This window comes from Ptychodera flava, chromosome 17 (genome assembly GCF_041260155.1).
Source record: "Ptychodera flava strain L36383 chromosome 17, AS_Pfla_20210202, whole genome shotgun sequence".
Taxonomy (NCBI): Eukaryota; Metazoa; Hemichordata; class Enteropneusta; family Ptychoderidae; genus Ptychodera; species Ptychodera flava.
The window spans coordinates 11,904,083-11,926,829 of NC_091944.1; the positions used below are offsets into that span (position 1 = coordinate 11,904,083).

The following is a 22,747-nucleotide window of genomic DNA, read 5'->3' on the forward strand; positions in this document are numbered from 1 at the left end:
ATTTTATATAACGAAAGAAACTTATCCTTCTGCCTTGAACCCTAAATGTATTAGTCTCTAGGAAGCAATTTCAGCTAAGATATAAATTGATATTTGTTGTGGAAACCAGCTGAGCAGCCATCTTGGATTGTAAATATCAATTTTAGATTATCATGTTTGATTTTACAGCAAATATAACAAAAGATACCAATTCTTTGACCCGTAAAACATGCCGAAAGACACCAAAATCAGTGGCATAGTGTATTGAGATATGACTTGTTACACACTAAAACAAATATTTGGATTTTATGCAAATTTTATGCAAATTAAGGGTTGCACATGTCAGCTAATGAAAGATATGAATTGCTTGACCCAATATACCTTGCAAAGGAGAGCAAAATGACTTCAACAGCTAGTCATTGAGCTCAGATATGACATTTTAACTGTTTTTTGAGGTCGTCTTGGCAGCCATCTTGGATTATTTTTATGCAAATTAAGGGTTGTACATATCAGGCAATGAAAGATATGAGTTCCTTAGCCCCAATTGCCTGGCAAAGGAGACCACAGTGACTCCAACACTTCTCATGGAGCTGAGATATGGCATTTTACCTGTTTTCGAGGTCATTTTGGCAGCCATCTTGGATTTTTATGCAAATTAAGGGTTGCACATGTTCGGCAATGAAGGAAACGAATTCCTTGGCCCTGTATACCTGGCATACGACACTAAAATCACTTTGATAACATTTCACAGAGCTGAGATATCACCATTTACATATTTGGCGGCCATCTTGGCGGCCATCTTGAATATATTAAAATGCCCAAGGGTGCCAGGGTGGCATCATGCAGATCCTGATTCAGTAGGCTTTGAAGATACAGAAACCACCGAGAACCATTGTGGGGCCGAAATTTTTGGGTTTTGTGCTTCGGCACCAGACTATATAGTTGACCTATAATTTTGCATCAGGTTCCCTAGTAGATTTGTCGCAAAGCCCTGGAGGAAGAACTACTACAGCATGATGGAAATTCCGGTTTCGTTGTCTTTCAATGTTATGACATGGTACTCAATATATAGCGAAATTTTTGGTCTGTTGACATCCTGACTGATAGAGAACGATATGTCACTCAAGGGTCACACATATTGACCCTTCGTATCGATGCTTGACTAATGGGTATTTGTTTGTCGGTTTCTATATCAACGTTATCATGACCTTACAAGCAGTGGGAATTTACATTTGGCTAGGGTTTTAATTACAATAAATTCGTGACGATTGCAAACTTATTAATCTGCAACGTGTACATACCACAGATGGTCGGGATAGCTCTTGTAGCTAATGGCGTTCTTCTGCAAATTTTTTTGACTGAAGATGGAACTAATGGATAATTAGGTGTACTGAAACACAAACATGACTATCAGATCATGAGAGTTTCATATGATGCCAGAAAAAGAAACATTTCCTTTAAGGATGTACGAGCGGTACGCGCGCGTGGAATTTGTCACTTCCCATAGGATTACATTGAAATTTGCTGGAAAATCAATTTCTACTAATGTCATTTTCATGAAAATTTGCAAAAAGCTCAGTCTAGAGAAATAAATAATACTGATCAAATAAAAGTATATGGTCACCGCGCTAAATTTTGAGATAAACAGCATTGAATTATTTCGTCCATAGAAAATGCATTGGTGAAAAAATGCTGACTCAGCATTTTTTCTCACAAATGGCAAAATTCATGATCATTTATCTCAAAAACGAGCGCGGTGACCCCTATATTTATCACACATTTTGATAATACTTACAAAGGAGAATCCAAAAATTGACAATTTAGAGAAATGACATTACTTTTAATTTTACCGATCGTACATCCTTAAGTGACGCCACAATTGCACTAAGAAGACATTAATTGTCTACATATATTTACTTTCATTTCAGTCATTTTAAGTTTAATTAAATTTTCTAGTCAAATATTATGCTATAATGCCAGGATATCCGTCCATTGACAAAGATATATCTTACAAACAGTCTAGGAAGACTTGAATAAAATTTACGAATCTTCGTACTAATAGTGAACATAGAATTAATAATGTAATAAGAGTTGAATAGAAACTATTAAAATGTGGTGTTAATAAGTCAAAATTTTGTTACCCGTTCGCACTGTTGTGCAATAGGTGCACTGTTTGACAATACATTCTCTAACGTTTATGTTGTGCATTGAAATGGAAAAAAATATGGCGTTAAATTACTCCTGTGAGGCTCTCATACAAAACGACCACAGCACCTTCACACTACTTAGAAACGCCTACACTGCCGTGGAGAGGTTGACCCAGATACGACACATTTTCACTCGATATTTTGAGGTGATATTTAATGGCTAAAGTTAAAGGTCATCTTGGGAGTTAATGTGTTTGCAGAACAACAAACATACCATCGATCTATAGTCTAATTCTACGAAGTTTACATACATTTGTATGAGCAGACTTCACTTTCATTTCAGCCATTGCTGAATTTATGCGAGTGTTCAGGTTATTCTCTATGTATGCTGTATCTAGCGAGAGGATGGAGAATAATCTCTCAAACAAGGCTAGGTTTTTTTTAAATCTGAAAAATTCAAACATTTCACATTTATTAAACAATGACATGAAAAGAGAGTTGAAATTATATATTTTGGAATGCGATATTGCAAAACTAACGGTACGTTTGCTATACAGCACTGTTATTCAGTGTGTGTTTTGTTTGACAGCACTTACTGAGTTGTATTTTTGTTCAATTATAAAAGAAAGATGTCAAACAAAATTGCGTCGATTTACTATTTTAATGCCATCATACACGACGACAGCTGCACCTGTATATTACTAAGACAAGTCAATACAACAATGGTCTGGTTGACCATATACAAGACACTTTTATTGATTGATTAAAGATTTCGAGACATTTATATTAGGTGACTTAAATTTTGTTCACAGCATTGTCGGCATGTGGGTCTTAAAAGGTTGTTGTGCCCTGCCAAGCGAGGGCTGAAACAATGTATCTCAACGGAGGTTAAAGGCTGACTTTCAACGAATTCATCTACATTCGTGACGATTGTATTTTGACCGATAGTAGTAGATCGAACTGGTGCCGGTTCCCAAATTAGATTGCACCTTCGGAGCAAGAATACGCCAAGTCATTGTTCTCCGTGTTATTTGACACATGATTCCAATTACAAGTTTATGCATTTTAAAAAGTGATACATGACAGTTGACGTTGACGCGCTCATTTTTAATATTATGTTTTGCGTCACCAAATGGCAATGAAATAGAGGGCAATGCTTGCATTTTGGTAACCGAACCGCCAAGATACATGAAGGGGGATACATGCACTGCATGCTGCGTTTAAGATTAAATAGTACCATAGTCTTTCTGTCTATCACTTCCAATCATCTCAGTTTATATTTTCTGAAGTTTTGCCAATGCACCGAAGGAATAATTTAACCCCTGGCTACACAACGATTATTTCACATATAGAAAAGTTAGTAAGGTCGAGGACAGGCACGGACCGTTACGACAGGATGTGAAATGTGTAAAAGGGATGCAAACAGGAACGTTCGTTTAGCTTTACAGACCTTATCGTTATGTATACCTTGCCCACTACTCCGATAAAAAACTGCTGTCCTGTGACTGGCACCACAACGTAGAGGTTAATGACTTATACTCGGCGAGCTTATGAGTCTCTGTAACAGTATAACAGCCGGACTTTATGGCCATTCATCAGAAATAAAAGCTCCTCTCTCCTCCCTCCCCCCCCTCTCTCTCTCTCTCTCTCCTCTCTCCTCTCTCCTCTCTTCTCTCTCTCTCTCTCTCTCTCTCTCTCTCTCTCTCTCTCTCTCTCTCTCCTCTCTCTCTCTCTCTCTCTCTCTCTCTCTCTCTCTCTCTCTCTCTCAGGGAACAGCCACGAAAATGCTAACAATATAATAATAAGTTAGTTTCGCATAACACATTAATTAAAATTAGTCAATAACCTTAAATCAAATATAAAGAGAGTAATAGCAGGGGTGTTTTAAAAGCAGCAGATTGTTTATTTCGAATATACAGAATAACAATTCTTAAATCTTAAATTCTTAGGGTGCAGATGCAATCCTATTCAAGATTTTATACAAACTGTTTATATGGTCAAGTTAATCTGAGTTAATATTTCCTAAGCCTTTGTCGACGAACGCGAGGAAGTTGTGTGATATCTTATTGATGGGAGTTATTCCATCTGTAGACCAGCGCGGATCGGTTGAACGTTGCTTCTCACATGTAGCTATAACGACGTCAACATATTTAAGTTTTCATAAAGGTGACAAAAGTGACGAAAGCGACTAAATAGCTTAAATGACTAAGTTTCTACAAAGCAAATTTTATGTTTCTTCTTTTTGTATGCGGCTTGCAGGCTAGACTTAAGCTTACCATAATCCTTTCTGGACACACATGCAAGATACTTTTTCGAAACAAGCTATTCTAAACGCAACATTTCACAGAAAGGAAATGAAACCTCAAAACTAGTATTATGTAACTGATCGTTGGGCTGGATTTGTGACACGACAAGTATCTGAGCAGTAAATAAGGTAACCCATGCATTAATTAAATGACAAACTGAAAAATAGAAGCTACATATGACTTAAATAATATTCTTAATTGTTAAAAACAAAATCTACATGTACTAAGGTATAAGGGTTGAAAGTTCGCACTTAATTTTATGGGCACCTGCAGATGTCTCCATCTGTCTGTCGAGGAAATACCCTATCTTAAACGAAGGCTTTCAAACTAGTTGCCTTCTGACTTGAACTTAGGATCATATACATCAAGTTCATACACACTCGCTTCCATCTTTCCATCCGTTGTCTGTCTGTCTGTCTGTCTGTCTGTCTCTCTGTCTGTCTGTCGCTCTCCCTTCCTCCCCCCTCTCTCTCTGTCTCCCCCCTCTTCCTCCTCCCTTATGCCAGGAAATAATCATTGCGCAATGTGTAAAATCGTTTTTAAAGCAGAAAGTATATAATTTTGTCTGGAATCTTCGATAGTTTCATGATTGCTGTGACCATAGTTCGAGATCGTAAAAATTCTCGATCTGTTAATTTGCGATTTCTTCGATGTAACCTCGACCTTATCTTGCAGTTGAGCTCGGTCTATCTTGTCAATATGCGTCAAAACCAGGAATACGGGCACAGTACGTTCTATTGAATGCAGAAAGAAATAACAGAAAAACAAATATCAGTAAGGAAAAACAACACCGAGGACATTAGTGAATGGAAGTCATTTTTCCGTACATAATACTGAAAACAACCTTGGTATAATAGTAATTTATTGGTGAAAATGGTTTTACAATCTTCAATAATAAGTGTAAAGCAACAGATTCTAAGTAACTTTATCTTTCGACAATACCACTTGGATTTACAATCAAAGTCCGTATTAAGTAAAGTTTTTAAAGCTTGTCTGGACAGTGTCATTTCATAAGAATCAATAGAAATATGAACCCCTTTTTGAAAAGAATACGAAAGATGATTTTCTAGAAACAGTGATTCTAAAGTATACAATTGAACACTCAAAGGACTTTGCCATTGAAAAACATATTTCACTTGAGTACTACGACGTTTAAATTTACCTTTTCTTTTAGCTTCCTCTATTACCACAGTGTTCAACTCGTCAAATTCTGCGTCACATTTGGCCACTATCATCACTACATCCACACGCCCTGTACTTGGTTTCGTCATGTAGGTCCAAATCGACGTCATGGATAGCAGCGACCAGTAGTCGAGTTTTTGGTCCTTAGGAAATTTGCCATCGAGGAGCAAACTGATCACCTCCCGTGCGTGATTCACATCACCACCAGATGACAGTTTCTTAAGACCATTTCCAGGTACATCAAGACACGTAAATGTCTTATTCTTAAGCTTGATTGGATATGTGCTGACTACAGCTGTCCCGGTTGATGACCCTTTCCATGTTTGCGCTATTGGTTGATAAATTCCTGCAAGCGACTGGAATATTACAACGTTGTAAAAATGACTCTCTTCCTTCTGTGTTAAAGATAACTTCAATTTAGTGGTTTATAGATATTGATGTCTTATCTGCTGTCTACACATTTATGACGAAATGCTTTCTAACTGCCTATGATCAAAGATGAGAGAATACTTTATACTCATCACTTAGTCCCCATAACCTGACAATAGAACAACCAAAATTCCATCGAGATGAATGACAAGACATACTCACTGTAATAATCGAATTTATGGTGGTAGATTTACCATGTCCAGGTGCTCCAAAAAAGGCAATGATCTGATCGTTAACCTGACTGGCAACATCATCTGAAAATGAAACAGATCGAATAATGAGTATATGAAATGGCATTAACAATTATCTTTCATCCTAACGATTACTAAATTTATGCACATTCAAAGCAACATGTTTCCTACAACAAACGGAATTTTTAAAAGTATTTTATATCGTATATCGTTTTTCAAAATATTTCACGTAAAATTTGTATTTTCGAACGCTTTTTATAAGCTTTAGCAATGACAGACTTACCTAGCGAGATTGTTTTCATAGCCTTTGTGATGATACTAAAAGTAAACTTTGTGTTGTCCAGAGCCTGAATCCTCTGATCATATTCAAGTATGTCTGTCGTGCCTTCTTCGCTGATGACTATCTCATTACCATGAGTGTACACCTCGTTAATGATATCAGATGAAAGTTTGAATTTGTCAAGGTACAAGTGTATCTTTTCCACCATGTCAAAGGTTTCGTCCTCTTCTGATAGTAATATTTGAACGGTTTGGCGTTCTGTTGTGTATCTCACCGTTACAGAAAAGTCTTTGTGAAACAAGCAAGAGGAAATTAAATATGATGACTATAATTTGTTTAAAAAAGATAATATATCTACGAAGATAAAATTAGCCTGTCATTATCTCGTAATAGAAAGACGCCATGCAATACAAAAGGCTACAATATGGAAGTAGAAACGTAAACATATGCAAGCTCTATGGCAAATTTGGAAATAAAATTACACACATGATAGTTTACATATACGCATATACACACATACAAACAAACAAACAAACATACATACATACATACATACATACATACATACATACATACATACATACATACATACATACATACATACATACATACATACATACATACATACATACATACATACATTTACGTCTCACACCACTGGCATCTTGCGAAAACATTAACTAACATGAAACTTACACATTTTACTTGGTCTCAGGTTCATGTCGTTGGATTTTACAAAGAAATACAAGTCACTGTCTTTAAACTCTTTCATTGGGTTCGTCGAGGGGAGTAAAGAAAATCTATTTGGGACGGAGTCGGACGACTGTAAGAGAAGTATCTCATCCCCTAGGGAGATATTGCTGACGGGATTATGAGATTTGCTTTCCGCTATGTGTTGTTGCACAATATTTATGACGTCATGCACAGTGTGACAATCTCTACAAACGATTGAAACCTCGAAAGTAGAAGCAATATCTTTGAAGGATAAACGCAAAACTGGAACAAGAAAACAACAAATGAGGTATTAACATACGAAGATCAGGCAATGTTTCTATTTTATAACAAAACCAAACAATGTTCTACCGTTCATATTACAAAGCAAGTGTACTCTATGCTTGCAGCAAAATGAAATCACATGGGCATAAAGCTGTTGTCAGAACAAACACATTGGACAAATGTTGATTGAAACAGTACATCTAGGCTGACTATGGAAATATAAATTTAAAGATACCGCTAAATTGTGACACTTGTAGAGCAATGGAATTTTTAAAACATATTATATAATCAAGTAAGCAGGGAAATAACCCCCCTCGTGTAAAATAATTAATTGTACATTTTATTCGAAGAAGCTCATGGGGAAAACAAAATATTCAAGTTTTAAGATGGTGTCCTTTCCGCGAAATACTCATTGTCAAGTATCCAAATAACCAGATTTGTGGCAACGTACGGTTATTGACTGTTCACTATATTATTTGAAAGCAGATTGGATGACCTGAACAGAAAAAAATTAATTAAAACACATGTACGTCGCCGTTCCACTTTTTGAAAGAAGGGATAATAAGAAAAGTTCTTTTAGCCTAAGAATTGGTCATATGATTACGGCATAAGATATAGTGCATTTTAACCGTAATAAAATTACAGCTATTCAAATTGAAATGGATGATTTTTTTTACCTTGGTATGTTTCAAACATTATCATGCAGAGGTCCTTCTCAACGACCAAACTGTTGAATTCCAGTCGCCGTCTACAATTCCAATCATCATCACATTCCCATAATTTAACGTCATTTAAAGAAACTTGATCAGCAGAAATATTGAATAAATGGCTTTGTTTCTTGATTTGTGTTGCTATATCGTATACAGTATCACTTGTTCGACACCTTAATGGAACCGCGTTTCCATAGCTACCGGCATGACAAACAAGAACATAGATGTTGCCAGATATAATTGAAGCGATGACCTGCCATAGTCTAACCATTGTTATGACAAATTTCCAAATCTTATTCACTATCCAGGCTTGAAATTTCGAACCTGTGAATTAATGTATACACTTTGTATTACTGAGTAAAATATTTTTATCAATAATACTGATATGTTTTTGAAATGCTTACAATTAATGGAGTACAACAAATAAATTATTACCTGATACTGTACCTTAATAGCTGTAAATCTGTAATAAAAGGATCTCAAAATATCCCCCGTTTTTCAAGAGTTTTCTTTGAATAAGACCTATTAAAGACTGAAAAAAGTGTATAATACTGTCATAAGTGTCGAAGATGACATGTAAATTCAAACGCTTAACTTCATTTTAGATTTCCCGCCATTTTCAAAAACTAATCATATGACAGAGCAAATAAAGATTACAACAGCAAAATGTTAGCCATCGTGTATTGTGCATTCAAATAATGGCTCCATGCTTGTTTCTGGTATGATCACCATGTGTACGTGCAGGAAATACTGTTTTTCTGTACTTGTCCGTGAGGGCGCCATTTATGAGTGCGGCACCCGTTTATTATTCAGCCTATCACAGACAAATATAGACAGACTTGTAACGCCTCATGCCTTTTGTTCCATGGTCGTCTCGGTAGACTATTGGCTTTTCATATTAAAATGAGCTTCAAAGTTGTTAAACTTTTTCGAGGCTTTGTTTGTGGTGGATAATTGCACGAGATTATGCGAAAAATACAACGATATGGCATTGTACTGCCAGTCGCGTAGCAACCATAGTTACTTTGTGAGCTCTAAAGCCAGAAACACTCCTTCACGCCAATCAAAACATAACACGCCAGCAGTTTCATAAACATGTCCTTCCTTGACGCACGTGTAAAAGACGGTATGACTGACCGTTAACCATTGAGTAAAACCAGACAGTATCGATAAAAGACTTTCAAATTTGGTTCAAACACACGAATTATATATTCATAAAAATATGAGAGGAATTTTTAAAATGGTAAAACTCACTTTCCTGAAGCTCAAAACACCCCCGTTTTCGCCAGCACGTCAATTCCACTCAGCACCACACGACAACAACAACACAAACTTTGCCGAACATACTTTCGCCTATCAATTGGCAAAAATTACCGAAGGATGCATGGTCGGCACTCTTCAGAAAAGAGAGGCGAGAGCAGCCTGAGGCGAGGCGAACATGGAAGGGTTATGTAACCGCTTCACGCCTTAAACAATACCCGTTACAAGTCTGTCTATGTTTGTCTCTGAGCCTATTAAAACGTGTACGTATGGTCCAAATCAGTGAGCAGTGATACTTCTATACGTGCTCCTTAGTTAGAACATTTACACTGACCAACTTTGGTTTGAAAGTAAAATCATGAAAATAATGCATAAAATTTCCAGCTATTGGGGCTTTAAACAAAAACTAAAACATACCGCTTTTTTGATGGATACAAGTGAATGAAATAATCGTATCAACTTCGAAATACAATTATTCGACCGTTAATATAGCTCCTGATATGTCAAATATAGGTAATTATGATTGATGGGAAAGGGGCACATATAACAAGCCAGGGTTTAATTAAAGAACTTTGGGAAGTTTGGACATTTCACATTGATTATTGCCCTTTATATGTATAGGACGTGCTATTCATGTGGCTGTGATGCAATTTATGAAGTTAAACGCAACGCCACAGGACGGCCTGTGTCATGATACCAATTACAACGGGCGAGACAACAAATTAGTTGTAAGTGCTTCCCCATATGTACGTTTTCACTTGAATTAGGATAGTGTCACATTAATATTAGTGTTTGAAATGGTCTGAATATGTTAGAACATGTACAGTACAATGCCCTTTGAGAGTAAACGTACCTTTAGACGAATTGTTATCAAACTCTACAACGGCCTTTCCGATCTCACGGAGAGGAGTCCTAAAATGCAACGGCTTCTTCTGTTCGTCGGCGGACAGTTGGTAAATTTCTAATGAATTGAGATCAATATCCTCGCTACTGAGGCCAAAATAGTGAGCATTTTTCTGCAACTGTGTTGCAAGATCAGAAACTCGGTCATTTTGACAACACTGAATTGGAACATAGCCGAGACCTCCGTCTACATATCGTACACATATGCTTACAGCGTCAGCGGTCGCCATTTTGAAGTTCCAAGTCAAGCCCTATAGTTTGTTCTGTTCTAGGGCGACCCTTTGACCTCAAAAGTTGCTGCCTTTTGGTGTTGATGTTTTTACAGGTTGCACAATGCTAAGCGTGACCAGTACGTTCAGATCGAAATGATGCATATTTTTGTAGTGAATCTGCATAAGCATGTCATTATGCAGACTACTAAAACCTTGATCAGAGATTTATAGTGATATTGCCAACGTAACATTAACTTGATACTTAAACTTCGTCCATTCTTGAATCTTGTGAAATGATATCATACATTTTGGAAAACGTTTGTGATCGAATTTTAGGCAATTTCAGCATTTGCGACCCTTCATTTACAGTGCAATTTTACTTACAGCTATGACATCGCTGTTAAGACAAACCTTTGGTGTATTTCTAAATTAATGTTAATCATTATGAAGAGAGATTTAATGTCTTAATAGTCCACCATGTCCTATATTTATGGTGCCTATATTTCACATTATTATTGACTTTGTCTCAGTGATTCACCATATTTCTATTTAGTGTTATTTATAGACAAAGCACTGTGATGACATTGATGTTGTGGTATCATGTCCGATGTTATTTCCATACACCATGTCTGTATGAAACAAAGAATGTAATTTTGAAGCATTTCAGTCAAACGTTTATTTGGAAAATTCTGACCATGAGGTTAAGAATTCACGTCCTTGCATGTAAATTGAGGACACCGTGAAGTACAAAGTGAAAATTGACACGCGAACTTCCAATTGTATCGTAAGGGTTTAGATGCGAGAGGGAACCGTTTCTTCTTTTAATATGGAGAACGATTTTCCTCGCAGTTCTCAAGATTATCAAGTCATGGTGATACCGACTCGACTGACCCTTTTGAAAGATATGTCTGTACGAATCTTTTGTTGCCACCTTGTGTCGTATTCACGAGATATCATATCTCACGGAATCGAATTTAGAATAAAGTGCATATTTTTTAAATGGTGACCTCAAAAGAGCCATTAAATTCAGATCTCATGTTATTTGAATTCATTGTTTGAAAGGCGAAGTGTTGACTTCACATGCTGCTGCTTTTTTGTACTTGTCGGGTCTAGGTATATGCTGTCACGGTAACTATGGAACGTGTCAAGCTGAGATGGCTTCAATCAGCGAATGTGGCATGCAAAATAACGCTGCGTTTGCAGTGAAAAGTTAATGTTCAGACCATATCGAGCTGACAGCTGATAGATAGTCGTCTTGGATAAATGAAATTAATATAAAACAACCACTACAGACATCAAAATCGCTTGATTGACGCTGGTCGTTTTTCTCTAAACACCATAAAATAAATAAAACAATAAATAAAACAACTGCTTACACTGTAAGGTCACCTGGTCGTTGTCATTTCAGATACGTAAGTCAAATTCACAGTGCACTATGACTTCGCAAACTCATGCGTGAATAGTATGGAGCATATTGGCGACTGCGATTTGCGAAAGAAATCGCGCCGTATTATCTTTTTTTTCCATTTTAGTTATTTATGTTAAGCAGCGTCGCATAGTTAGCACATTTCCGCGGTACTCTTGGGAGTGAACTAGGTAAAATGCAGGTTAAGTATACAGAAACGTCCGAATTATATCTTCAAAATTACGAGATGTGACAAACAACAGATGTTAAGCGTTAACGGTAATTTTTTCTTACATAAACTATTAAGTCTCTACGGGACTCTAGTAAGTGACATCATAAATAATTGACGAGAAATACTATCTCCATTTGCAAACCCTTCTGATATTATCGACATCAAATGTCCTAGTTTTCAAAGTATGGAGTTAAGTTTTACAGTTTGCTCATGAATCTCGCTATTGTCTACTTAAACTCCAATGTTGAAGCAATCAACACAGGTCGTGGATAGGGCAGGCAGGCATGCATCGGAAACCATGGACAGACTAACGATTGAGAAAGAGTGACAAAAACATCCGTACGCTTGACTTTCCCTAAAGTGTACTGGATTTTCCTATATTGTTTCACGTTTAGGGAGGTCCGCTTTCTGATTTAATGTACATGCACGAAAGTGAGTAGTGTGTCAGTGGTTTTCCTATCCTCGGTATTACTATGAGTTTACAGTGGCTAAAGTAGCAACAATACAAGTTACAACGTCACCATAGAAGTCTGGCAGAAATTTTATAAATTTTATGTGTCAATTTATTCAAACAAGTTCAATAGGGTTAACTATATCATGTGATAATAACACTATCAGATAAGTCGAAAATATAATGAAACTCGAAATAAAACTGGACTTTATTTCGGATGATAAACAAAATCAAACGAAAGCTAAAATCATAATGAAAATCAAAAGAACGATAAATATATATGTTGAAAACACAAATCGAAACGAAAATCAGAACAAGTATAAAAACCAAAAAGACTTTAATATTTACTAAGAACAAAATTAAAAATGAAAATTGTGAAAATTAATTTTACTTCAAAAAACACAATTACCGTCAAATTCACATCGAAATGAATACGTAAACAAAAACGTTTACTCTAAAAACGGCAATAAAAATGAGAATGAAACCTCAAGTCGAAATTACTATAATTACAGTGAATGTATTATTATTGAAATATGAATTGAAAAACATAGATGAATTGACAATATTGCAGTACCCAAAGATAATTACACGATAAAGCTTGGTTATGATACTCATATTCAACTCTCTTCCTAACGCAGATTTCAAAAAGCTCCGAAACGTCAAAACTGGTTTTTAAACTCGGATAGACCATTTGCAGTGCCGTTGAGGCAAGTCTTGATGACCGTCATTTACGCTTTCGCTCTTGAGACTATTTTCACTATATGTTCAGAATACCTCCGTTCTTGAAATTCTCTGCCACTGTCAATATTTTAAAAAGTGCTTCCCGGACATACATGCTTTTATCTGAAGTTGATGTGTTCTCTACCCCTCCTTCTTCATGATCTAAGTTAGAAAATCGAAAAACCCTGCTGCGGTCTATTCCAGTAGCAGCTGATAACTTCTGTACTTCTTCGTCGGCTTCCCGTGTGGTCATTTTATCGATATGAGTAATGATCACAAGCACTGGGATTTCTCGGCCTAAAGGAAGAAATTATAATATTTTCTTTAAGGGATTCAGTGGTGGATTTTGTTAGATCTTACTTTTCACATTATGCTAAGATTTAATCCAGAATTCTAATGAATAGAATGACAATGGCCTAAGCATATAGAGAAACGCATACTTTCACAAAACATTTAGTTGCAACAAGTAGAAAAAGTCTGCTAAAATATTACTGTTAACTACTTACAGTTTGAATTGTAAAAACATTTATAATTTGAAATATGGCTATAACCTTTTTGCTTCGCAATTTCAATCACTGTGCTGCAAAGTCTGTCTTGTTCTGCATTGCCCTTGTGTACATATATCACGGTATGAACTGCACCCGTACTAAATCTTGGCAAGCTCTTTATCCATGATATTGGTGAGTACCAGTGAAAATAATCCAAGAGTTCGTTTGCAGGATATTTGCCATCAAAAATATCTCTGATTAACCTAGATGTTCTGCTCTTTCCTTCTTCGGATGAATACCGTTGAAGCCTTGGACCGGGAAAATCAATGCATGTGAAGATGCTTCCTCTGACGTTGATTTTATAGGCAGCCAATGAAACTGTGCCCGTTGTTGCTCCCGTCCATGTGGAAGCAATCGACATATCTAGCTTTGATAGAGCCTGTGCGAAAAAATATTTTAATGATAAACTTGATTTAAAACAAATAAAGGTCACCTAAAAAGCATTGGTGTGCATTAGTCCAGTAATCTGTCATAAAATTTGTAATTAATGACATGTATTTGAAGAGATTTGTATACATGCATTTCACTTACAATTGAAGTTTTATGAATAGCATAATAAAACCATCCTATCATGTTAAAAGTGTATCCCTACAGGAGGACAATTTTATCTGTATTTGTGATTCCTCTTATTGGGTGTGTGAATAGCAAAAGAAAACTCATATTACGTACTTCTGCAAGCAGATATCCGATGCTTTCTTATTACGACGCACGTATAAATGTCTTGCAATGGTTGAAGAAATATTAACAGCAGGTGGTAGAACCCTCAAAACCCGGCCTCCGTCAAATTCTTAAATCTATTCATTTTTCTGTGCTGAGCTTTCACCTTTCTGTTTGTTAATGTGTAACGCATTTTAATTATGTAGGCCCAAGCCCACTTGACAATCAGAGCGCCTTAACGCCGATCGTGAGAGAGTACGTTATATTTGTAATTGACACGTCGATTTGTCACATGACATGGCGGCCATATTTGATTGTGTAAAAACACTATTGATTTCTTCTTAAATACATATGACAAGTCCGCTTCAGAGTTGTTGTGCAGAATAAATTCACCTAGATCGACAAATGCTCGGTGAGGATTTTATGATAAATCCTAAAAGCATCAAGTTATTAGGGAAAGAAACAAATAGTATGTCTGATTTACTTTACGAAGACAGTAACATAAGCTCAAATATACGGAACAAACACTTCAAACATTATACCGCGCTTACTCTCATGATAGTATTAATTGTAGATGACTTTCCATGTCCAGGTGTCCCGATAAAGGCTATGTTAATACCATGACATTTGGCCTTTATATTATCTGAAAGCAAATGAAAGTTCATTTAACAGTGAAGATGTGAATTAAAATGAAAGGTAGAGAAAAACATATACACACTGATTATGAGTAGAAGTGTAATTTTTGAAGTCCAACTTTACACATTAAACTCCTTTGCGTTCTTACTCTGATATAAATATACTGGCATAGCAACAACAGTTCAAAAGTGAAATAACGTGACTTTGTTTGATTAAGGTAGTATGCACTTCGAAAGTGAAAGACTTAAACGTTTGATCAAACGTTCCTCAACGAAGCTTTCGGCCATTGTTTTACCAACTCAAAAATAGAAGTTAGGGTCACCGTACGAAATTTGTTTCCAGAGAGACAAGTTTCTTAAAATTTCGAGATATTTGAAATTCAAAATGGCCGCCATAATTATGTTAACTCTAAAGGGAGTCATAAAACTTTTGATTTTCATAAAGCCCCCACAAGCGGTAGATAATAAAAGATTTGGAGTCCGAATATCTATCCGCAAGGCGCGTTCTACCCTAACGGTAACCTAAGAAGTTAAAGTTGTCTATGTCTCCTACCGAGTGTTACTCTCCTTTGCACTGCAAATTCAAACTCTCTTTCCTCTATATCGATGATCTTTACGGACGGATCTACAACTTTACTCGAGTCGCCTTTTTTCTTGGCTATAGGCTTCAGGATGATATAATTGTCTGCCTTCTTGATCTCTTCGACGTGATCTTGGATCAGACGGAAATCCTCCAATCGCTGTCGTATCTTATCAGGGACATCAGAGACTCTATCGTTATCAGAGCACTTGAATCGAACACGCGCGGCCGTCTGTCTGTGTTTGATGAAAACTTCGATTCCTGTTCATGTAGATTAGAATTATTTATGGAGTTTTGATGAAAAGAATCGAGTGACATTTGTGTCTTAGACATATAAAACATTGCTAAACTACCTCCTGTTGTATTAGATAAAGAGTAATGATCAGAACTTGACCCTAAACCGTTTACTAAACCATTGCATATAATAGTGTCAAAGCACAAAATCAACTTAGCCTCATTTCGATCCTTCGTATGAATAGTTCAAGGAGCCAAATTTGAAATGATTATTGTACAGTGCTTCGGTAAAGGACGTATGTACACAGAGTTATCAGTGAGGCAAGCACATAAGAAAATGTATAAAAATTGGTTGGACCTTCGACAGTTGACTGAGAAACGGTTGGCATGTAGTTGATTTTAATCATGTGAGTTTAGGAAAGGCGTGTTGAAATAAGTTTTTGCTGTACTATAAAATCACAGAACTATTTAAAAAGTTTTGAATTTTTGAAAGTTGTTCTTAGCTACCAAAAGCACTCGGAATACCAGGGTTGTCTGTTATTAATATAAACTGTTGACCATGTGTCCTCTCCTGTATGAAAGCAGTATCAACTTTGCACGGCGTGAAATAGAAATACGTCATAGAGATAGCGAAAACCATTCCAATATTTTTATCGATGCATTATATTCGCCCGTGCATCAAGATCTAAATTCATTTTGAAAGCGAAACCTGAGCCTTCAAAGCTACGGACTGTTATATTTGAATTTAAATTTGATTCATTTTCGTCAACTATCTGCACTTCACTTCCATCTTGTTATGCCCTTTCAGTGACCTCTTTGGTAAGTCTGATGTGTGTTCTTGTGTGTATATCTTACTAAATTAGAAACATAATTTCTCTCACTGTAGGGTATTGGATTGACTGACTTGCTGCTGGTGCAATAGCATACAATTCGGCATATATGACTGTGTGACATTCATGAAAATCCAGCATTTTGAGTTAGCGGACTTACTACCTTCTTGTTCCTCGTTTAATTCAACCCTGTCATTCTCCTTTATGACTGATATCGGCTCAAAGAACTCTAATTTTCGAGAAGTTCCCCTGTCGTCTTTTAGTACCAGGCAAATCGTGTTGATCTTTATGTCGTCACTCTTAAGGTCAAATAATTCAGCATTGTCTTTCACGGTTTGTGCCAACTCATGGATGGTGTCAGTCTCTAGACAATGCAATGGCAGCAGATTTCCCTTGACTCGAGCGTGACGTACATATATTTTCTTTTTTCCGCTCATAGCTGTGTCTATGTTTCACCGTTATCGCGGTGCTGCAAAAAAACCACGTCATCCAGTAGGGCTAGACAACATTCAAAACAATATAAGCGACAGCCAGCAAACGACTGGCTTGGTTAATACATTAGGATGCTCATAAAAACGCCATATTAATCATTGACTGATGCGAGTTGATTACTGACTTCGGGGAATTCCAAACTTAAATGCCAGGACTACCTGCATTTGAAACTATTTTCAATTACCTGTCCGAGACTTTACGTTGAAACTTTGGTTAACCAACGATGGAAACATCGATGCACGTGAAACTCTTTCCGTTGACATCAATTTTAATTTGAAGGCGGCTGTATCTGTCGCTGCTCCTTTCCACCTTGAAGCCAAATGCTCGTGAAGACGAGACAAGCCTAGAGCAGACAAACTACGTCATATCAACTTACTGTGTTTTGTGCCATTGTTTCTTTCAGTATTTACGACAGTTACTTGTGCATTTGTGAAGAAGATACATAATGGTCGATATGGTGGAAATGAATATACAGGAAAAATAACCTTATGTTGACGTTACAGTAAGAGGGTAGCCGCTCCTGAAAACAAATGGACATGTATCGATAAAGAGCCTATAAGGGATGCAAATGCTCTCATGCTAGCCCCTGGCCACCGTAGTTCATTACCCGTGTATGCAGACAAAAGTATTGTTGTTATAGTGTACAATTGATTATCAATGAAGTCTGCAAAGTAATGCAAAAGAGCAAAGATTCTTCATTTATGTTTGATATTCATAAAAAGGCAGAAATAAACAGAAAACATAAACTGCAAGATGCATGCTGATATTTCACATTTTTTTAATTTCAAAATATATTGATGCAGCCATGCAACATTGCTGTGAAATGAATTTTATGTCCTATGGTCGTAAAGTACGAACTCATATTATTTCGAATTTCAAAATTTGATTTACTCTTCTTTGACTCCTTTATGGAAATAGTGAACTAAATTACTCTCCCAGTAAATGACAAATGAAGTACAGCGTAATCATCCTGGTGACCATTGGCAGCGGGCTGGAGGTACAATACTAATTTTACCGACATATGCCACTATTTAAATTCTGTGCATAGACTGGGCATCCAGATCATGGTATGTGATATACGATGCCTTCTTCACAGTAACTGGTGACATAAAATAAGAATCAATAATACTGATAATGAATGCAGTTTGACTTACTTTTACAATGGTATATTGATTGTCGATGATTTACCGTGTCGAGGCGCTCCGATGAAAGCAATGTTCACATCGTCACACTTTTCTTTGATGTCATCTGAAAATAAAAGCGATAACAGTAACTTACAAATAACATAATAGCTTCGGTAGTAACAATTTCAAACAAAATCTGTAACCTTTAAGCTGAATAAACACGACAGCGAATATTTAACTTAAATATAAAGTCAGCAACATCACTTGACATCGAAATTAGAACATTAAAATAAGAAGACACATGAACGAATAGCATTTGATCAGGAGACCAACATTTAGAATTTGACAATGTTGTGTAATAATAACAATTTCAATGAAAACAACGTGTTCACCAACCAAGTGTTATGATTCCCATTTATTTTGTTTGTATCAGAAAACTCGAATCTTCTTGGGTCTATATCGATGACCTTGTTTGAGCTATTCAAAACCCGACCTCGTCCCCTGGTTTTGAAGTGATTGTCATCAGGATGATGATGATGATGATGATGATGATGATGATGATGATGATTATCATTATTATTATTATATTTTATTTTTTTTTCTCAAATAATCAAGCTTTCAACACATGTAACAAAAACTCTAGTACTATTATTGACTCACCTTCACGAACACTATTTGATCAACATTGAGTGGCGTAGTAGTGGTAATTTAGGACGAACGCCCATCAAAGCATAGCCACAAATATATAACTAAACAAAAATTAAAGAAAGTAAATGCTGAAAAAATAGTTGAATATCTAAACCTAGTTCCATGGCATGTCATTGAGGCCATTGACAACATTGATGATGCTTGGCAAGTATGGAAGTGTCTTATAATGATATAATTTAATATGCATGCATCAGTGATATATTTAGAGCTCCAAACAAGCAATGTAAATGGTATAGTGAAGAGATTGCTAAGTTGAAGCAATTTAGTTGGGCGATAATTTCCAAGTTCCTGTGTCTAGCCTTTCTCAAAGATTGCAGAAATTCCAAATATCAAATATCGTTTGAAATAGATGACACAATCACTTGAGCAGTGGACATAAAACTTTAAAAGAAGGCGACATCGATATCACTTATCGGAAAAACAGAAGAAAAATCACATTCATTCAAACATAAGTCAATATGCTTGGGACTCTCGATCAATGTCAAATGTTACTAATGAGTTTGTTCCTGGTGCAATTCAAAATACTGTCATCCCAAGCATTGAAATAAACATCAACATACACACCACTGCTTCTGATATTGCTCATGAGTTTCATAAATTTTTTACAAGAATAGGTGTAAACCTAGCAGCTGCTCCCCAATCCCCTTCAAAATTTGATATGAACTATCTGGATGGGTATATTACAAGCCCAGTGACCTGGTTCTGTTTTGAAACTCTCTCACCATATGACAAAGACATTTTGCGTCTGTTAAATATGAATAAGGCTTCCGGTCGAGACAGCTATCGGGCACAAATATCAACTCCTGCCATTTCGAACATTATTACCTATTTTTTATCCTTTCTCTAGCGATCGCCGACATTCCGTGTAATTAGAAATAGAAATCTGCAAGAATTTCTGCAATCTTGCAGAAAGGCTTAAGACAGACACTTTGAAATTATCGCCAAATATCGGTATTGCCCGTGATCTGTAAGCTTCTAGAACGCTATGTTCACAACCACGTATATGACTATGGTATGAAAAAATAATCATATACTTTATCCTTACCAATTACGATTTAGAAAACAATCATTCTACTCAATCTTATCTACAAAGACTGAGTTCATGCTGCGCTTCATTCAGGTAGGATGGTTGGCATAGTGGCTCTTGATTAACGCAAAGCGTTTGATACCGTTGATCATGCCTGTCTTGATGACAGCAATGGCTGTTGATTTCAATCATGGTACTCCAAGAACAAAAGCAAGATTTTTTTATTAATGGCATTTGTTCTTAAACTGGTACAATATCAACAGGACTTCCCCTTTGATCTATACTAGGCCCATCTATATCATCTCTTAAGAAGAGGCGAGTTCCGTTTATATTGATGCCCTCACTCTTGAGGTGGAATAATTCAGCGCTGTCTTTTACGGCTTGTGCTATAGTCCGTGGGCTGGAGGGGCCCACCGTGCACCCCCCCCCCCCGCCATAAACCTACTACATGGGTATTTTTTTGTTCTTTGGGATCTGCTGAACTAGAAAAAAGATGTTAACATTGGATATTTTGGGATGCACTACCTGTCTGCACTGGTTTTTGATTTGTATGTACTGCAAAAAATGGCGAAAAATGGGTAGGGGTAGGGGGTACTATATCCTCCCCTAAATTGAGTAAACTAGCATGAAATAGCACAAACCTTACATTTTTGGAAAGCTCAGATACTGCTCTTTCTGAGGAACACCAACTTTAGCAAAATTAATTTGTGTACATAGAATAGGACGACTTTAAAATGAATTTTTTTGACAATTTTGAAATTTTTTACCCAAAATACCATGTAACAATTGTGATTTACTTTTTATTAAGCAAAATTTTCACAACTTTTTGTGTTTAAATTATTTATTCTGACATATTAAACAAGAAAAAAAAAGTGTTAACATCAGATATTTAACTATACTTATCTAGAGTCAACTTTGAATTGCGTGTATCTGTATGGGATGTGGAAAAGCTGGGGGTAGGGGTACAACATTCTTTCCTTGATGAAGTAAACTGGCTTGAAATGCCATATACCTTATAGTTTTAGAAAGCTTAGATACTGGTCTTTCTAAAATGCATAAGGTTTTAGTAAAAATATGACGTCATAGAATTGGATAACTTTAAATCGATTTTTTCTGGTAATTCAGCATTTTTCACCGGAAGAAAATACGATTACTATTGTTTTCTCCCAATGAAGCAAATCGAACAGATTTATGGATGTTATTTACTAATTGCAATGTGCTGAAGAAGAAAATGAATGTTAAAATTGGGTATTTACAATGCATTATTGTCTCTACTCACTAAAATTGCAAGTTTTGCTACATTGGTATATCGTGAATGGGCATTTTATTGTTATGCAATGAACTAATGCAAAGCCTTAAAAAGAAGACTTTAAAATGCGCACACATAGTCATATTGCCATTTTCTCCTTAAAGTAAATAGATTGTTGATGACTGTCTATTTTTATAATTTACTTTTTAAATATTTTTAAGGTTGTGAAAATTTTGCTTAATAAAAAGTAAATCACAATTGTTACATGGTATTTTGGGTAAAAAATTTCAAAATTGTCAAAAAAATTCATTTTAAAGTCGTCCTATTCTATGTACACAAATTAATTTTGCTAAAGTTGGTGTTCCTCAGAAAGAGCAGTATCTGAGCTTTCCAAAATGTAAGGTTTGTGCTATTTCATGCTAGTTTACTCAATTTAGGGGAGGATATAGTACCCCCTACCCCTACCCATTTTTCGCCATTTTTTGCAGTACATACAAATCAAAAACCAGTGCAGACAGGTAGTGCATCCCAAAATATCCAATGTTAACATCTTTTTTCTAGTTCAGCAGATCCCAAAGAACAAAAAAATACCCATGTAGTAGGTTTATTGGGGGGGTGCACGGTGGGCCCCTCCAGCCCACGGACTACTAGCTCATGGACGGTGTCGATCTTTAGGCATTGCAATGGCAGGATATTTCCCATGACTCGAGCGTGATGCACGTAAATTTTATTTTTTCTAGTCATAGCTTGAATGTCTGTGTTGAATGGTCTATGCAATGAATGGTACAAAAAACCTAGGTCGGCTCACGAGAGATTGAGAATATTCCGAAGGATACAAAAGATAGCCAGCAAATAACTGACAGGGTTTACACAATACACATGCGCATAAAACACCAGGATTAAAAATTGGTTGATGTTAGGTGATAACTGAATTCGAGGAATTCAAAGTGAAAATGCCTGTACAGCTTATAAACTATTCTAAATTACCTGTCTCAGAGTAGACATTCAAAGTATGCTCACTTAAAAAGCCTTAACGTGGCTACTAGTGTATGTTTGTGCGACAGAGGCTGAGTAGTCCTTAATATGATTTTGGAAGCGATGAGTTGTTCTGTTTCTACGAAGTATGCCTAGAATAGATTTATTACGTATCTCTCACTCAAGCTCCATAATGCCAAATAGAAAACAAATGACCCCGTGCGTTGTCGCATATGTTTTTGCTCATGTCAAACTTTGGAATAAGGAATTTATATATACTTTTAT

At 36.3% G+C, this 22,747-nt stretch overlaps 2 protein-coding genes across 3 annotated transcripts; both read right to left on the reverse strand.

Moving 5' to 3' along the window:
• Positions 1–4,006: 4,006 nt before the first annotated feature.
• LOC139115427 (uncharacterized) lies at positions 4,007–10,826 on the reverse strand. 2 transcript variants are annotated; one of them, XM_070677531.1, is made up of 7 exons: positions 10,334–10,826; positions 8,188–8,544; positions 7,211–7,510; positions 6,518–6,802; positions 6,206–6,297; positions 5,595–5,970; positions 4,007–5,166 (listed from the first exon to the last, which is right to left on the reverse strand). In XM_070677531.1, the coding sequence occupies exons 1-7, from the start codon at positions 10,611–10,613 to the stop codon at positions 4,946–4,948; spliced, it is 1,911 nt and encodes a 636-aa protein (XP_070533632.1). In that variant the 5' UTR covers positions 10,614–10,826; the 3' UTR covers positions 4,007–4,945. The 2 variants fall into 2 exon arrangements, with proteins under 2 accessions (XP_070533632.1, XP_070533633.1); XM_070677532.1 differs by lacking the exon at positions 7,211–7,510.
• A 1,936-nt stretch (positions 10,827–12,762) lies between these two features.
• On the reverse strand, positions 12,763–17,430 carry LOC139115428 (uncharacterized). Its single transcript, XM_070677533.1, has 5 exons — positions 17,051–17,430; positions 15,797–16,084; positions 15,160–15,251; positions 13,955–14,330; positions 12,763–13,700 (listed from the first exon to the last, which is right to left on the reverse strand). The coding sequence occupies exons 1-5, from the start codon at positions 17,322–17,324 to the stop codon at positions 13,441–13,443; spliced, it is 1,290 nt and encodes a 429-aa protein (XP_070533634.1). The 5' UTR covers positions 17,325–17,430; the 3' UTR covers positions 12,763–13,440.
• Between the last annotated feature and the right edge of the window lie 5,317 nt (positions 17,431–22,747).

Bases quoted from the DNA above. Each gene is read 5' to 3' on its own strand.
- LOC139115427 (XM_070677531.1), bottom strand. From the start codon at position 10,613: ATGGCGACCGCTGACGCTGTAAGCATATGTGTACGATATGTAGACGGA. The intron at 6,298-6,517 runs GTAAGTCTGTCA...TTTCATTTTCAG, and splicing joins TATGAAAACAATCTCGCTAG to ATGATGTTGCCAGTCAGGTT. The intron at 5,167-5,594 runs GTAAATTTAAAC...TGCATTCAATAG, and splicing joins AGAGGAAGCTAAAAGAAAAG to AACGTACTGTGCCCGTATTC.
- LOC139115428 (XM_070677533.1), bottom strand. From the start codon at position 17,324: ATGAGCGGAAAAAAGAAAATATATGTACGTCACGCTCGAGTCAAGGGA. The intron at 16,085-17,050 runs GTAGTAAGTCCG...CTACATGAACAG, and splicing joins ATTAAACGAGGAACAAGAAG to GAATCGAAGTTTTCATCAAA. The intron at 14,331-15,159 runs GTAAGCGCGGTA...TTTTTCGCACAG, and splicing joins CAATTAATACTATCATGAGA to GCTCTATCAAAGCTAGATAT.